At 44.0% G+C, this 18,579-nt stretch overlaps 1 protein-coding gene across 3 annotated transcripts in view; it reads left to right on the top strand.

The window, feature by feature from the left end:
* The window catches only part of erich2 (glutamate-rich 2), a 321,595-nt gene that overhangs the window by 67,661 nt on the left and 235,355 nt on the right, over positions 1-18,579 (top strand). For all 3 annotated transcript variants that reach the window (XM_072475841.1, XM_072475840.1, XM_072475842.1), the window contains 2 exons: positions 7,879-8,000; positions 14,370-14,489. In XM_072475841.1, coding sequence (XP_072331942.1) covers positions 7,879-8,000; positions 14,370-14,489 — 242 coding nt within the window. The remainder of the gene's footprint in view (positions 1-7,878; positions 8,001-14,369; positions 14,490-18,579) is intronic.

Here is an 18,579-nt window from a genome sequence, read left to right as displayed (position 1 = left end):
CGTGAGGCAGCCGTGCTAACCACTGCACCACCGTGCTGCCCAGCATCAACCCACTTTCAGAATTTGGGGTGCAGATGGCCCGGAACTGGGCAGGACTTTGGAAGTTTAATTTCATGGGTTGTTGGAGAGGGTGAAGGCCGATTTGCTGAGGTGGGACAATCCCCCTCTGTCGTTTGTGGGCCGGGTGCAGGCAGTTAAAATGAATGTTTTGCCGTGATTCCTGTTTTTGTTACAATGTCTGCTGGTCTTTTTACCATTGGCTTTTTTCAGGGGGATGGGCAAACTGATCTCCTCATTCATTTGGGGTGGGGGGGCGGCGGGGAGGTGACCAGGATTAGCGGGGTGGTACTGCAGAGGGGACGGCAGGTGGCAGGAGGGCTAGGCCTCCCAAACTTGCTGTATTACTATTGGGCGGCGAATATGGAGGTGTGGGGCTGGAGCAAGGAGGGGGCGGCTCCGTGGGTAAAGTTGGAGGCAGGCTCTTTTGGGGGGTGGAATTGCACTGCTCCCGATGGCCCCAGGGACGTGTACGGTGAGTGTGGTGGTGGTGGCCACGTTGAAGATTTGGAGGCATGTTTAGACATCACTTTAAGCTGTGGGCTGGGTCAGGGGGTTACCGATTAGGGGGAACTGTGGGATGTGAGGTTTCGGGGATGGGACGAGATGGGGGATTAAGGAAATTAAGGACTTGTCCCTGGAGAGGGGGGAGGGGCAATTCGTGAGTTAGAGGAGCTGAGAGAGAAATATGGTTGGGGCAACGGGAAGGGTTTAGGTATATGCAGGTGCGGGACTTTCTGAGGAAGATTTTCCTGACCTTCCCGATAGCGCCGGCCTCCGTGTTGGAGGCGATGCTGTCAGTGGGGGTTTTGGAGAGGGGGTGGACTCTGTGCTTTTTGGGAGGATTTGGAGTAGGATAGGGTGTCCATTGAGGGAATTAAGGCCAAGTGGGAGGAAGAGTTGGGGGTGGCACTGGAAGAGGGACTGTAGCGTGAGGTGCTGCAGAGGGGGACTGCCTTGACTTTGTGTGCGAGGTTGGGGCTGATACAGCCTGAAGGTAGTGTACAGGGTGCACCTCACAAAATCAAGGTTGAGCCAGTTGTTCGAGAGAGTGGAGGATGCCTGTGAACGATGTGGGAGGGGCCCCGCGAACCATATATGTTTTGATCCTCCCGAAGCTGGAGAGGTATTGGAGGACGGTGTTTCGTACAATCTCTCGGTCTTACATGTGGACATGGAGCCCGGTCTTTTGGAAGCTATACTCTTGAGTGTCGGACTGGCCGAGCTGCAGGGTCTTGTTGGGGTGGAGATCAGCTTCTCCACCCTGTGCCTTGGCGTGGTGGGGGGGATCTGCTGGAGTTTATGACCCTGGAGAAGGTGAGCTGAGTGGGGATGGAGGAGGGGTTCCAGTATTATTGGGGTTTGTTCATCATGCACTCTCGGGAGTTGGTTACCGTTGACTGTTATGAGGGCGGGGTTTGGGGTCTTTTTGCTTGGTGTTGTTTTTGTATTGTGAAAATGTTGACAATTTGTCAAATAAAATTACTTCAAATTTTTTTTTTTAGTACAGATATAAGATGATTGACCCCCACCACAGGATTTCTTCAGGCTGATTTGGGCCTTTTTGTCCACTGATCTTCACCAACCAGCCAGACAGATAATTCATGGAGACTCTCCAAACAGTGCTGACCTGAAACTTAAATTTCTTTCTCCTTCTACTCTTGCTGTGAATTACTGGGGAGACAGATCTATGCTGGGGTACTCCTGAGCTGACATTCAAAGACAGTCATAAACTTTGAATGAGCTGTTCCTGTCCAGTGCTGAGGCGCTGGGAACCAGGGAAATCTAACTTATCGTATGGCATGGCATTTCAACAAGGCACAATAAATACCTGAATGTGCAGTATATAGTCCAGTGATCTGGTATTAAGTCACTTTGATACATAATGTGCACACAATTTCTTCAGTTTATCACAGATGAGTTTCTGATGAGCCTGGAGTAATGATGCCATAAAATAATATTTCTGATGTCCATTTGCGAGGAATGTTTGTCTCATTATCATTTTAAACTTAGAAGCCCTGTGAATTTTATGTGCATCCAGTCAATAAGATTCTGATTGAACTGAAATGTTGCCTGATATTTTAATCCAGTACAGAATATTAGCCTTGGCTGATTTATGTACCAATTAATTGTACAACACAACATAAGGGTTGACTTGTTATTATTTGGAGGAGGCTAGTTTTGTCATTGTAAAGAGATGCATAGTGTGTTTTACAATAATGTTGATGCAAATTGCAAGTATAAAAGTTGTACATCAATCATGGTATATTTCATAGAAATTTCATAGAATTTACAGTGCAGAAGGAGGCCATTCGGCCCATCGAGTCTGCACCGGCTCCTGGAAAGAGCACCATACCCAAGGTCAACACCTCCACCCTGTCCCCATAACCCAGTAACCCCACCCAACACTAAGGGCAATTTTGAACACTAAGGGCAATTTATCATGGCCAATCCACCTAACCTGCACATCTTTGGACTGTGGGAGGAAACCGGAGCACCCGGAGGAAACCCACGCACACACGGGGAGGATGTGCAGACTCCGCACAGACAGTGACCCAAGCCGGAATCGAACCTGGGACCCTGGAGCTGTGAAGCAATTGTGCTATCCACAAGGCTACCGTGCTGCCCTTGATAGTATAGTTAAGAAAATAAATTTCTTGGTTATCTTTCATCAAGCACAAGTGTTTCTTGTGTGCAAAGCAAAGGAATTAATGCAATATGTAATCTAGTATACAGTATTGAACATCATCTTATGGGAATGTTTTTAATTTAAGCATTTTCAGTGTTCCTAATGCAATGTTGATTTCTGATTCACCGCAACATTTCTGTAACTGCTCAGCTACACCCTCGCGTCCACTTTTGATACCATAGTCTCCGTTAAAAGCCTTACTGCCTCTTAACCTTAACCGGGCAACCTGGTATGGTCCTCATCTGTGTTCCTTTAAGTTCATGGGGTGCAGATTTAAGGCTACGGTGGACAACTGGTTTAGCCATTCACAACCAAATTTAGTTGGACCGCATGAAGTACTGCCAGGTCCTGTTCTTGTCTACCAAGACTGCTCACTATTACAGGATCATCTGGGAATGCAAAGATAACCCGTGGCTCTTTTTGTCTAGTACAAATCATCTTCTTAATCCTTTTTCTCTCTTTCTTACATCCTTGCCACCAACACAAGTGTGAGGAGCACATGGATTACTTGTCACCAAGTTTTAGACTTCCAACCACTTGCTTCTGCCACTTCCCTCCCTCCATCAGCCAAACTTTGTCAAAAGTCACCTCCTACCCTAGCCTGAATAGTCCCTTTCTCTAATTTCTCTTCTAACTCCCCTTTGAACTCTTTGACAGGTCCAGAGGACCTGCTGTACTGACCTTATTCCCACTACTCAATTTAGGGACCTAAAATCCCTTCCTGGCTCTCATTTTGCTCATATTAATAACAGTTCTCTCTCATCCAGCACTGTCCCTCTCCTTCAAATCTGCTGTTTCACCTCTCACTTCAATAAAGCAACCCTTCACCTTCCATCTTTGCAAACTACCAGCCCCTTTCCAACCTCTCTTTCCCCTTCAAAACCCTTGAATGTCCATCTTCCTTGCAACTCCATATTTGAATACCTTCAATCATGTTTCCACCCTGCTACTGCACCAAAATGTCTCTTATCAAAGTACAAACGACACAACTGTGTCAAAAGGCTGTATATCTGTCTCTATTCTTCTCGATCTGTCAGTTACCTCTGGCGTCTCAGAAGAATCTGTCCTTGGAGTTCTTCTATTTTTCTCTACATACTGCCTCGCAACATCATTCAAAAATACAATGTCAGTTTTCACATGTATTCTGTCAGCACCCAACTATACCTCATCACCACCTCTCTAAGCCCCTCCGCTACCTCTAACTTGTTAAACTACCTGTCTGATGTCCAGTACTAGATAAGCAAAAATGTTACCACGTAAATATTGGGAACACTGGAGCCATTGTGTTGGATCCCTGCCGCAAATATCTTTCCCTCACCATCTCTCTTTCCGGCAACTGTCAGACTTTTCACAACTTTGATTTTCTAGATGAGCTATTGACCATATATCCACTTATTCACCAATTCCACCTACTTTTACCTCTGAAACATAGCCCATCTCCACCTCTGATTCAGATCCTTTGTTGCTAAAACCCTCTTCCATGCCTTTTGTTCCCTCTAGACTTGACAACTTCAGTGCTCTCTTGGCTGGCTTCCCATCTTCCATAAATTCAAACTTATCCAAAACTCCACTGCCAATATCCTAACTCTCACCAAGTTCTGGTCATCCATCACCTCTGTTCGTGCATTGAGCTGCGTTGGCTAACAAGCAGCAAGGCATTGATTTTAAAATTAACATTCTAAAGTAGTGCTTTTATGCCCTACAATTCTTTCTGTGAAGACATTTTTATTCATTTCTCTTGCTACCCCAATCACTCTGCATAACTGAAATCCCTTATTCCTGGTAACATCCTGATAAGCCTCCACCAAAATCTCGCCAGGGCCTTGATATCCTTCCTAACGGTGGATTCCAGAATTGTACACGATACTCTAACTGAGGCCTAAAGCCAATAAGCTGTAAAGGTTTTTTTCAGTGCCCTATTTACAAAGCCAAGTATCCCATAGACTTTCCAAATTGTCATATCAGCTTACTCTGCCACCCTCCAGATTTGTGACTTTGTAACCCTCCAGGTCCCCCGCTATTTAGATTATCCTTCGCCATGTCGTTTCTCCTAAAATGTTTCCTGTCATGCAACCAGTTTTGATTTCATGTTGCTACTGTCCATTTTATTCCATGAGCTCTAACTTTGTCAGGCAAGGCAGGGCGTAGTGGTATTGTCACTGGATGAATAATCCAGAGATCCAGGGCAAGATCTGGGGACCCGGGTTCAATTTGCACTATGGCAAAATTTGAATTCAATAAAAAATCTGGAATTTAAAGTCTAGTGATGATGATAATAAAATCTCATCTGCTCCAATAATGTCCTTTAGGGAACAAAATCTGTCATCCACCTGGCCTGGCCTACATGTGACTCCGGATCCACAGCAATGTGGTTGACTCTTAAATGGGGGCAGGTAGGGATGGGCAATAAACGCTGGCCCAACCAGCGAAATGCACATTCACATAAATTAAATTTTAAAAATGTTTATGGTACTTTATCAAATCCCTTTTGGAAGTCCATGTTTACCACCATGTCAGCGGTATTGCCCTCATCAACCTTTTCTGTTATCTCATCAAAATTCTTAAGCAAATTAGATAAACTCAATTTGCCCTGAACAAATCCATGCTAATTTTCTTGATTCACCCAGATTTTCTCAAGTGACTATTAGTTTTGTCCCAAATTATCATTTCTAGAGGCTTTTCCACTGCCAAGGTTGCTGGGATTTTCTTCATACGCATTTTGAACAATAGTGTACCATTTGCATTTCTTTAAGTCTTCTGGTACCTGTGTCTCAGAAAGATTGGAAAATAATGGCCAGTGCCTACGTAATTTCTACTCTCATTTCCCTCAGTATGCTTTGATACATCTCATCTGGTCCTGGTACCATGTCAGTTTTTTGTACAGATAGCCTATCCAATGTCTCCTCCTCATCAATTTTAAATCCTTGAAGCACCAGGACGACCTAATTTTTCACTATGACCTATGTAGAATCTTCTTCCTTGGTAAGTATGGAGGCAAAGTATTCATTTAATAGCCCAGCCATGCCCTTTGCCTCCATGCGTAAATGTCTTTTTTGATCCCCAGTGGGACGCCCACTCCTCCGTTTACCACCCTTCTACTATTTATAGAAGATTTCTATACTATATAAGAATTTTATGTTAGCTGCCAGCCTTTTTTCATACTTCCTTTGCTTTTTCAATTTCTGTCCGTAAAGTCTATATTCTCAGTTTTATTATCCTACTGACATCTGTCATGCACACACTTTTTCTACATCATCTTAATCTCTATCTCTTTCATCACCCAGGGAGCTCTGGATTTGTTTTCCCTTTAGTTCTGTTGAAAAATTTCTCTTAAAAATATTTTTTAAAAAGGCTTCATTGTCTGCCTGCCTCATGAGCACAGTTCCAACCACAGTCTGGTCCAAAAACCATGACCATGCAGACTGCAAAGCAGGGACTGATAATCAGGAAATATCAATTGCATTGCGCATGAATTACATTTAAATTAATTCTTAAATGTTGTACAGGAGGCAGCATAAAGATTGTGGTATGCACATGAGATTAAGGGAAAGAGCTATTACGATCCCAGACCTGACCGCAACAGTGGCTTTGGTACCGGACTGAAACCCCAATATTTTAGTTTATTTGTAAGACTTTGCAGAAATAATGATTCGCTCCAGGAGTGATTGCATGAAGAAAGAGGGATTTGTTATTTAAAAACAAAATTTTATTAGGAATACAATGTTAAACTCTTTAACTTCACAACTGAAAAGAATAGCTTACAATTACTCCTTAAACACTATGACTCACTTTCCCATTGAACAACACGAAAAGAAACATACAGCTCTCAATCCACCTTCAAATCAGCATGGCACAGAGTAATACTCGCTTTACAGAACAGATTTGGCTCCTGTTAGAACCCTTTCAGACTCTGACTGAATCTCTGCAAAAAGCTGGTTCACATGGCGTGTTTCAGCTTCTTCCTTGTCCTCAGACAAAACTACTCTGCTTTAAATATTACTCTTTTCCTAACTATCCTACTATGAGAGAATTATGGACTCAGTATCAGACAGATCAGACTTCAACTCCTCTCCAAAACTTTTCCAAAATGACCCTGTATCCCCTAGCTCCACCCATCAATGACATCACCTCCCCAAGTTGAAAAACAAATTAACTCTCCAGGCTGATCGCACATTAACTCCCCAGGGACTTTCCCCAGTCAAACCACAGTGCATTAGCCCAGATTGAAAACCACAATCCTCTGGTTAACTTCACCATCTGGCTCCTAAAAGCTCCCAGACCCTGCAAAGCAAAATCCTTTTTAAAAACATGACCACTACAGTGAAACACGCTGCAACCCCTGTTTTTCAACCATTTAATTGCCCCTATGTTTAGAAGCCAATATTCCTGAACTCCTCCTTTCATCACAGACCTAAAAGTGAAAAACTATTAAGTTATTTTAATTTTTAAAAAATCTGCTGCATTAATTTTCTTCTGAGAGAAAGTCACTATTTAATAAAGCTTTTCAGGTTCATCAACAATTATCATTTACTACATAGTTTAAAAATCAGTTACTCATGATGGTACTAAGTGTAATATTTTATCTGTCCTTAGAGTGAGATTAATAGGTAATGGGCCTAAATGTGTACCATTATAGTGATCTCTGTGCAGATTCTGTGAGTGAAGACTGCAACAGTGCACCTTGTGGTGGAGCAAAGCATCACTGACAAGTTCTCTCAGATTTCTTCATTTTACTGGGCATGTTTGGATGCCAGAAATTGTTGGCAGTTCTGTCCAATAATAACTGAGAATCAACAATCTGGCCGTTACTAATATAGAAATATCCAAGCCAGTAAATCATTTAAACAATGTTTAATTTATGAGTTGCTGAGTTATGTTGGATAAATTACAATTTTGAACAATTTACAGCTATTTTTGGCCATGTAAACTAAGCAACTGCAGTGTATGCTGAAAGAATGTTTTTCTCTACATGCATTATTCTTCTCGCACCTGTTTAAATAAATATTGAGGTCATTATTGAACTTTGTGCGATTGGAAGAAATTACTGACTTGGTTCCTCTTTTAAAAATGCGCATTTTCTATCACTATCAGCTGCAGTAATATTTGATACTGTGCAATCCACTTTGTATTAGGAATGGAATGTTCATGGAAAATGGTTCAACATTGACAGTGAGGGCAAGTCATTGCAAGGCTCATGCATCACTCATTTCGGACGCCTATACAATACAGTCTTCCCATATGCAGGAACGCACAGGTAGTAATTATTTTTAAATATGAATTTGAACACCTTTTGGTTATTGTAAAAATGTTTTTGCTTATTGCCAAAAATGCATGTTGTATATATGTTATAGACATACAAGAAAGCCATGAAATAGAATAAATTCTATTTCCTTAATTTTTCACAATGTTATTTACTTTAGCTTCCCACACCAACTAATAAGCTTGCTGAAGAGTAAGGAGTTAGAGAAAGCAACTTGTTTCTCATTGTCTTGTAAAGATGATAAAAAATATAATATTTTTAAAAATTTGCATATGAAGGTCAATACCTAATATGTTATTTCTTTCTCTCCTCCCATTCTTCCCCCATACAAATAAATGTCATGTGGTATACTATTCAGCTTCATTAATTTTTGATTTTAGAGTAGATTTTAACAAAATAAGTCAGGATCTGGCCATGGTAGACTGGAAAGCGTTACTTGTGGGGAAACCTACAGAAGAACAGTGGGGGACATTTAAAGATGAAATGGGGAGGGTACAGGTGCAATATGTTCCCTGCAGGGTAATAGGAAGGTGTAACAAGCCCAGAGAGCCATGGAACACCAGAGACAGTCAGGATACGATGAGAACAAAAAGCAAGGCTTTTAACAAGTATAAGGGGAGCATGTCTGCAGAGGCATTAGTGGAGTACAGAAAGTGCAGGATGGAGCTTAAGAAATCAATTAGGAGAGCAAAGAGGGGATATGAGAAAGCTCTGGCTGGTAAAATTAGGGAAAATCCCAAGATATTCTAAGTATATCAATGGGAAGAGGATAACCAGGGAAAGAGTAGGACCCATTCAGGACCGAGGGGGAAATCTGTGGGTCGAGCCAGAGGACATTGGTAGGGTGTTGAATGAATATTTCATATCTGTCCACCCAAGAGAATGAGCTGGTAGTTATGGAACTCGAGGAGAGAGATTGGGGTTCTTGAGCAAATTGTCATAGGGAGTGATGGTATTGGAGATATTGGCGAGCTTAAAAGTGGACAAATCTCCAGGTCCGTATGAATTGTGTCCCAGGATGCTGTGGGAGGCGAGGGAGGAGATTGCCGAGGATCTGACCCAAATTTTTATTTCTACTCTGACCACGGGTGAGGTGCCAGAGAATTGAAGAACAGCTAACGTGGTGTTCCCCCCCCCCCCATATAAGAAAGATTGTAGAGACAAGCCAGAGAACTACAGACCAGTGAGTCTCATGTCAGTGGTTGGGAAACTACTGGAGAAGATTCTGAAGGAGAGAATCTATCTCCACTTGGAGAGGTAAGACAGGGATAGTCAGCATAGCTTTGTCAGAGGGAGGTCATGCCTAACAAATTCGTTTGAATGTTTTCAGCATGTAACCAAGTATATAGATGAGGGTAGTAATAATAATCTTTATTGCCACAAGTAGGCTTACATTAACACTGCAATGAAGTTGCTGTGAAGCTCCTAGTTGCCATATCCCGGTGCGCCTGTTTAGGTACACAGAGGGAGAATTCAGAATGTCCAAATTACTTGACAAATATGTCTTTCGGGACTTGTGGGAGGAAACCGGAGCATCTGGAGGAAACGCACGCAGACACTGGGAGAACGTGCAGACTCCACACAGACAGTGACCCAAACCGGGAATCTGACCTGGGACCCTGGAGCTGTGAAGCAACAGTGCTAACCACTGTGCTACCGTGCTGCCCATCTGCATCTGCAGTTGATGTAGTTTACACGGATTTCAGCAAAGCCTTCAACAAGGTCTGACATGGTAGACTTATTAAAAAGGCAAATGCACATGAGATACAGGGTGATTTGATAAGGTGGATTCATAATTGGCTTAGCGGTAGGAGACAGAGGCTGATGATAGGTGGCTGCTTTAGTGTCTGGAAGCCAGTGACCAGTGGTGGACCACGGATCCGCGCTGGACTCCCTATTGTTTGTCATTTATATAAATGATGACTATGTTGGGGGTAGGATCACTAAGTTTGTGGATGACACAAAGAGTGATCGGGTGGTTAACAGTGAAGTTGAGTGTCTTGGGTTACAGGAAGATATAGGCAGGATGGTCAAATGGGCGGATAAGTGGCAGATGGAATTTAACTTTGAAAAGTGTGAGGTGATACACTTTGGAAGGAGTAATTTAACAAGGAAGTATACTATGAAAGGTCTGACACTGGGAAGTTCAGAAGAACAAAGGGACTTGGCGTGTTTGTCCATAGATCTCTGAAGGAAGAAGGGCATTAATAGGTTGGTGAAAATGGCATATGGGACACTCGTTTTTATTAACCGGAGCATAGATTACAAAAGCAGGAAGGTCATGATGGAGCTATATAGAACTTTGGTGAGGCCACAGCTGGAGTACTGTCTGCAATTCTGGTTGCTACATTATAGGAAAGATGGAATTACACTGGGGTGCCGAGAAGATTCACCAGAATATTGCCTGGGATGGAAGTTATGAAGAGAGGTTGGATCGGCTTGGGTTGTTTTCTCTGGAGCAGAGAAGACTGAGGGGTGACCTGATTGAGGTAACGAGGGAACACAGTTCAGAGTGAGGGGTGGTAGGTATAAGATGAATTTGAGGAAAAACGTTTTTACCTAGAGAGTAGTGACAGTCTGGAATGCACTGCCTGGGAGGGTGCCTCACATCCTTTAAAAGGTACTTGGATGAGTACTTGGCACAATATAACATTCTAGGCTATGGCCCAAGTGCTGGCAAATGGGCTGGTCAGGGCCTTTCATGCGTCGGTGCAGACTCGATGGGCCGAAGGGTCTCTTCTGCATTGTGTGATTTATCTGTTTTTATAGTTTGTTTGAAAATAAGGACATTAGTTTGTTTCTTTTGGACTGAGTCTTTTGCATTTATCATGGGTTACTCTTGTCTTAAATGTTGTTATTCCTGATGGAGGAACGTATTGATAATCTATCATTTGTGATCTTGCTACACACAAAATAGGCATAACTTTATGAGGACTGTGAAGGTGATTTCCCATCTTTCATAATGAATATGGTTTGATTGCAGCTAATGTTACAGGTCATGGGAAATTGGTATGTAGAGGGTGAATTAGCCTTCCAAAGTTGCATTGAGTGAAGAAAACTTTGGTTTAACATGACTAAAGTACCAAGTATATCGGGATCAGCAGGGTTCCAACTATTTCTGTCAGCTTTGGATACTGTCTCTACATAGATCTGTGATTACAGAGTTGAATCTAGAATGAAGGCCTTTGGCTAAAGAAAGTGAAGTGAATTTACCACACCATGGGCATAGATCAGTTTTGTTCACAGCTGCTGCTTCTGCATTTTTTCCTATCACAATTTTTAAAAAATCACAGAATAACTTAACTTATTGCCCACCTGCTACATGTTACAATTTATTGCCCACCTCCAGTTTTCCCAAAAGGGATGTTTTTTTCTTCCTTGAAATGCTGCAGTCCTTCTGGTGCTTCTACTCCTATGATATAGTTAAGAAATAAATTCCAAAATATTGGTCTAATGGTGAAGAGCAGTGGTATATGTCCAAGTCAAAATGATAATTAATCCAAGTCAACCACTAGTCCGCATTCAGTTGACTACTCTGCATCAGTTGGCCGTCTGCACTCACAGGAGCAAATTATCCCAGAGTATCTATCCTGTTGTAAAGTGCTGAAGGATTTCTTTTTTAAAATTTAAGCAGTATCCACTTGGCTGCCCAGCAGAATACTTTACTGTCCGTGGAATAGTTCATAGATCTATTTGATAGCACAGCTAGGCTGTTTAACCATTCCTCCTCTGTTTGATATCATAAAGGTTATTTGGTTAAAAGGTAGCCCAGGCAACATCGGTGATATCATTCATAGATTATCATAGAATTTACAGTGCAGAAGGAGGCCATTCGGCCCATCGAGTCTGCACCGGCTCTTGGAAAGAGCACCCTACCCAAGGTCCACACCTCCACCCTATCCCCATAACCCAGTAGCCCCACCCAACACTAAGGGCAATTTTCGATACTAAGGGCAATTTAGCATGGCCAATCCACCTAACCTGCACATCTTTGGACTGTGGGAGGAAACCGGAGCACCCGGAGGAAACCCACGCACACACGGGGAGAAGGTGCAGACTCCGCACTGACAGTGACCCAAGCCGGGAATCGAACCTGGGACCCTGGAGCTGTGAAGCTATGCACAATGCTACTGTGCTGCCATATCACTGCCTCACCACCAATGGAAGTAGAGGAGACCTTATTTGTATAGTTGCTTGTTGAGAAATAGAACGTCTGCCATGTAAAATAAAATATATCCACAGCCTGATAGAAACTTTAAATATTTATATTCTTGAGCTCCTTTCTCCTTTATCCGTGGATGCAACTTACTGCAGTTATTTCCTGCATATTGAGTGTTTGTGCTCATCTATGTTGGTTGAAATCAAACAGTAATATTTTTGTGAGGTTAGCCCTGTGCTAATGTCCCTGGATAAGATTTGCAAGCTTTTTGTGTTTGTTGTAGAAAAGACTGCAAAGGTTTATGAAAAATAAATTTTTTGGTGAGCGAGTCGAAACTACCTCGGTGAGTTATACAGAGCATTTAAAACCATGTAACGTTGTCCCAAGAAATCAAAGTATTGATGCTTCTAGAAAAAAGGCAACTTATTCTTGGGTTCAGGAGGGTCTGACAAAATAATCAGACAGGTAGGAGGTAAAAAGATAGACCCAGAATGATATCGTAAAGTAAATTGTGAGACAAGGACAAGGAATTGCACATTCAAACTGGTAAAGGGTAAATGTGTGGCTATTACAAAAAAATCTTTATCACACAAAATAGGGTAAATGCATGGAATGGACTCCAGATAATGTAATATACTAAATGCAAAAACCGAGGAATCATTGAAGAGGCAATAGAATGCTGCAGTGGGATAACTGCAGGGTACTTCTGGATGGTTGAATTAAAATAGACCAAATAGTGGCCGGGATTCTCCGTGCCGAAATCGCGCTCAGCGCGGGGGCAGAGAATGGGGGCTCAGACCCGTGACGCGATTCTCCGTGGACCGGAGAATAGCCACCAGCCGTCCGTGCGCGGTCGACGCTGCGCCGGCGGGGGGCCGTTGAAAGAGGTCCCCGCGCTGATTCTCTGCGGTCGACCAGCCGAGTTCCCGCCGGCGTGGTTCCAACCTGGTTCCACCCGGCGGGAGCTCGGACTCGCAGCCACGTTGGGAGGGATCAGAGTCCGGGGGGTGATCAGACTCCGGGGGGGGGGGGGGGGCTCCACGATGTTCAGGCCCGTGATCAGGGGCTACCGATCGGCGGGGGGTCCGCGATCTGGTGGGGGGGGGGGGGGACCTATCTACTTCCGCGCCGCCCCGCTGTGTGGCTTCGCCATATTGCGCGGGGGCCGGCGCGAAAACGGCAGCAGGAGCTGTGGAGCACACGCCGGGGCCCTGCTATCCCTCTTGAAATCGGAGAATCACTCCAGACTTTTGGAAAAAAGTCTGGAGTGATTCACGCCCGTTTTCCGGCGGGCATGGGGACATAGTCCCATTTTCGGAGAATCCCAGCAACAAAGAAAGAAAACTGAAAAGCACACTCATCATTACCACTCCCCCCTTCGTAACCCACCCCATACACATTATAATGAACACAAAGCTCCTCTCCAAAGTTCAGTGTCTTCAAACTCCTCCCAGTCAATGGTCCCTCATAAAGTCCATCGCCTCCTCCAGCAAGTTAAAATAGAACTCCTGTTTCTAGTGTGTCACCCATTCGCAGGGTGGATACAAAACTCCAAACTGGGGGAACTGGTGGGGGTGGCTAGGGGGTTACCAGGGGGACAGTATTAGGCAGGTTGGGCCCGCTCATGCCCGGCGCCATGTTTTACGGTGCGGCCTTTCTCCAGCCATTTGTGTCACCGGGAGTTTTACTCAGCGCGGCTGCTAGCCCCCCACCGGTCCCAGGATCAGTGAGGTTTTGCGCCAATTTTGGCGTCATATAACGCCACAGTTCCCATGCCGCCGTTGGCAGTTAGCCTCAAAAACAGAGAATCCAGCCCATAGTCTCCCAAATGGAAAATCCAGCCCATTATTTCAACCACTGCTCAAGAGCAGTGATAATACTTTCAAGACACCTATAAACAAAATGTTTTTAGCAAGTGGGACCAATATTTTTACAATGGTTTGAGATAAAATGTTAATGTTTCTGCAGTATAATTCTTAAGTTGAAACTTGTTTAGCACATTGACTTGAATATTTTCATTTGTATTGCACCAGAAGAATACTTAACTTTATTTACAGCTAGTTTGGATAAAGAAGAGCAAATTAGGAATGAAGATTTGGAGGGATGGTGAGGTAAAGAAAATTAAAATGCATTAATGAGGCTAAACACAATAAACAAATATTTGCTATTCATTTTAAATTATTTAGGTTCTATTTTGCTTTCAGAACAGCCTGCGTCACCAAACAGTGAACTGAATAGGATAACCAAACCAGAGTCAAAATGGTCTTCTGTGAAACAACAAAACTTGGATGTTAAAAAACAGGATGTTGCACCCAAGATGAGTGGTAATTATATATTCTTAGTGGATTACATCAAACAGTATATTTGTCACTTGCCTATCCTTATTTCATTCACATCATTGCTGTACAGAACATTGAGCAGTGTTCTGTAAATGTATTAACAACAGTTGGATTTATAAAGCCCATTTAACTAAGGAACATGTTCCAAAGCACTTCACAGGAGTGTTATTAGTCAGCCACATAAACAGATATGTGGGTAAATAACCCAAAACCTTGGTCAAAACAAAAAGTTTACGGAAAATGGAGGACATAAGTGGAATGGTTTATGGAGGACAGTCCACAGCTTAGGACCCAGGCAGCTGAAGATACTGCAACTAATGGAGTTATTAATATCGGGAATGCACAGAGATGTTGAGGGAACTTACAGAGATAACAAGGCTGCATTCTACACAACACAGCCCAGAGAGTTGTGAACCATGAGGATGATGTGATACAGAGGAGCAGCACACACCTTCAGAGGACGAAGAGGTAGTGGAGCATGATGAGCTTGAACGAAAAGACTTCCTGAGATCTGGCTGAGGTATCACTATTGACCAGGATGGCTGGGAAGCTTGGGCCATACTGAACCTGGCATGCTTCTTCTGAGGATGGCACGTTGTGGATTGCATTGAGGTCTGCACCACACCTCTCCCACACCGGGTGGCTGCATTCAAAATGTCTCCCACACAGACAAGCCTGCTGTTTTCCCCGCAATAGCTGGAACACACATTGCCACCAGCCACACAATGTCTCCGACCACCTATTTTTGCATTGCATGTACACCTAATTATGCTGGTGCCTATTGTACTCAAAACAGTGGGACTACATCGGGGAAATCGGGATGATACGATGAACCATCCCAATACATTGATGATTTGTTAGTGAACAGAAACATTACAAGGGTCACCCACGTGAAATACCAAAGTAAAAATACCGGTACAGCACTGTCTGACGTACAACTGTTGCAGGTTGCTCCGCTATGGTTGAGAATGAAAAGTATCTGTTGTTGTCGCTGTGTCATTTTGGAAAAGATTGGGTGTCTTAATCTTAGCAAGAGACCTTTCTAGAGCCAAAATCCTTTTTCAAAGTAACCTTTATTTACACACTCAACTATGTGCAGCGGGGGTTCCTAAACTGGGATCCATGAAGCTGTAGGCCGCCACATGACTGGCAAACGGCAGTTTGAATGCGCAATGTTTTTAAATAATTTTAAAAATCAAATAGGCCAATTAGAGCAATGTCTCTTGGGCCACAGCCTATTAGCATCCAGTGCGTCAAGAGACGTTGCTCTGATTGGTTATTTGATTTCTTTGATCTCGCTGTTGCTGGGCAGAAAGGCCCATGGCAACAGCAAAGATCGCGTGGAAGAGAGGCAGCGTGATGGGGCATTGAAGCGAGTGGGAGTGCAGGTCTCTGAGTCAGTGGGTGGGTGGGTCGATCTTGTAGTGGGGTGAGTGTGTGTATGAGAGAGCGCGCGCGAGTGTGTGCGAGAGAGCAGCGAGTGTGTGCGAGAGTCCTGGTTAGTCTTCCTCACTAGACCCGAAGCATTTTGATAACGAGTGAAATGCTTTCTCCAGTTTTACCATTGCTCAGCCTGTCTGGAGCCCTCTAAGTTCTGGAACAGTTCTGGAGAGGTAGGGTAGAAGTCAGTGCTCACCCTGGTTCGAGGTTTCTGTTTCCCAGGCTGTTTTATGTGCTGGTCGCTGGGCTGTCCTTGTGGTTTCCTTCTCTAGCCTGATTAGTGGGTAGTCCTCAAAGTTTTCACCAAAGAAAAGGACTTTGTTCACCAAAGAAAAGGACTTTGTGGAAGATGATTCTTGGATAGGGCATGTGCACAGTCTGGGTCATGTTGACATTGTAAAGGAGGAAGTATTGGGTGGTTTAAAATACATTAAGGTAGATAAGTCTCCTGGATCGGATGGGATTTACCCCAGAATACTGAGGGAAGCAAGGGAGGAAATTGCTGGGGCTTTAACTGACATCTTTGAATCCTCATTGGCTGCAGGTGAGATCCCAGAGGAGTGGAGAATAGCTAATGTGGTACCACTGTTTAAGAAAGGAAGCCAGGATAATCCAGGAAACTAAAGGAGAGTGAGCCTCATGTCGATAGTAGGTAAACTATTGGAAAGAATTCTCAGGGACAAGATTTATACCCATTTGGAAATAAATGGACTCATTAGCAATAGACAGCATGGTTTTGTGAAGGGGAGTTTGTGCCTCACTAATTGATCGAGTTTTTTGAGCAGGTGACAAAGATGATTGATGAGGAGAGGGTGGTGGATGTTATTTACATGGACTTCAGTAAAGTCTTTGACAAGGTACCTCATGGCAGTCTGGTACAAAAGATGAAGTCACATGGGATCAGAGGTGAGGTGGCAAGATGGATACAGAACTGGCTTGTTCACAGAAGGCAAAGGGTAGCAGTAGAAGGATGTTTTTCTGAATGGACGGTTGTGACTAATGGTGTTCCACAGGGATCTGTGCTGGGGCCTCTGTTGTTTGTAGTATACATAAACGATTTGGAGGAAAATGTAGCTGGTCTGATTAGTAAGTTTGCGGTGACACCCAAGGTTGGTGGAGTGGCAAATCTTGTTGAGGATTGTCAGAGGATACAGCAGGACATGGATAGGTTTGCGACTTGGGCAGAGAAATGGCAAATGGAGTTTAATCCAGACAAATGTGAGGTAATGCTTTTTGATGGGTCTAACATCGAGGGGAAGTATACCGTAAATGGCAAAACTCTTAGGAATATAGAAAGTCAGAGAGATCTGGGCGTACAGGTCCACAGATCTTTGAAAGTGGCAACACATGTGGATTAGGTAGTCCAGAAAGCATACGGAATGCTTGCCTTCGAGTATAAAAATTGGCAAGTCATGCTACAGTTGTATAGAACCTTGGTAAGGCCGCACTTGACATATCGCGCACAGTTCTGGTCGCCACACCACCAGAAGGGTGTGGAGGCGTTGGAGAGGGTGTAGAGGTGGTTTACCAGGATGTTGCCTGGTCTGGAGGGTGTTAGCTGTGTGGAGAGGCTGAATAGACTCAGACAGAGGTTGAGGAGTGATCTGATAGAGGTCTACAAGATTATGAGGGGCATGGAAAGAATGGATGGCAGGCACTCTTTGCCAGGGGGAAGGGGTCAGTCACCATAGGGCATAGGTTTAAGATCCGTGGGGAAAAGTTTAGAGGAAATGTGCGAGGCAGGTTTTTTTACACAGAGGGTGGTGAGTGCCAGGAACGTGTAGCCAGGGGAGGTTGTGGAATCAGATACATTAACGGAATTCAAAAAGCATCTCGACAAATACATGGATAGGATGGGTATACGGCACTAGGAAGTGCTGAGGGTTTTGGCCAACGGTGGTATGACCGGTACAGGCTTGGAGGGCTGAAGGGCATGTTCCTGTGCTGTATTGTTCTTTGTTCTTCACATGCTGCTCTCTGCTGCTGATAGGCATCTCTTCAAGCTGTTTCCTGCCTTTTTATGCTGCTTTTCTCTGGATCCGATCATAGAATTTACAGAGCAGAAGGAGGTCATTCGGCCCATCGAGTCTGCACCGGCCCTTGGAAAGAGCACCCCACTTAACCGCAACCCTATCCCCGTAACCCAACCCAATCTTTTTTTTGGGACACTAAGGGCAAGTTAACATGGACAATGCACCTAACCTGCACATCTTTGGACTGTGGGAGGAAACCAGAGCACCTGGAGGAAACCCACGCAGACACAGGAATAACGTGCAGACTCCGCACAGACAGTGACCCAAGCCAGGAATCGAACCTGGGACCCTGGAGCTGTGAAGCAACAGTGCTAACCACTGTGCTACCATGCCACCCTCATCTGCCACCATCTGTTGTTATTGCTGGATGGTCTTGGAAGATGTTGGGTGTCTCCAGCCAGAGATCTGGCTGGAGGCAAAGATCCTTTTCAAAGTAACCTTTGTTTACATACTCAACTATGTACAGGATTACCAATCACCAGGTCAGAGTCACTGCTCCTCAGATTCTTCTCATTCTCTTCAGTGTGACATCATCATTACATAGCTCCTTACACACATGCTCAGTAGTCATTGTTACAGTAGTGTTAGACCCTTTACTCTAC

The sequence above is a fragment of the Scyliorhinus torazame genome, chromosome 2, assembly GCF_047496885.1.
Source record: "Scyliorhinus torazame isolate Kashiwa2021f chromosome 2, sScyTor2.1, whole genome shotgun sequence".
NCBI lineage: Eukaryota > Metazoa > Chordata > Chondrichthyes > Carcharhiniformes > Scyliorhinidae > Scyliorhinus > Scyliorhinus torazame.
This window is presented reverse-complemented; position numbering and strand designations above follow the sequence as displayed.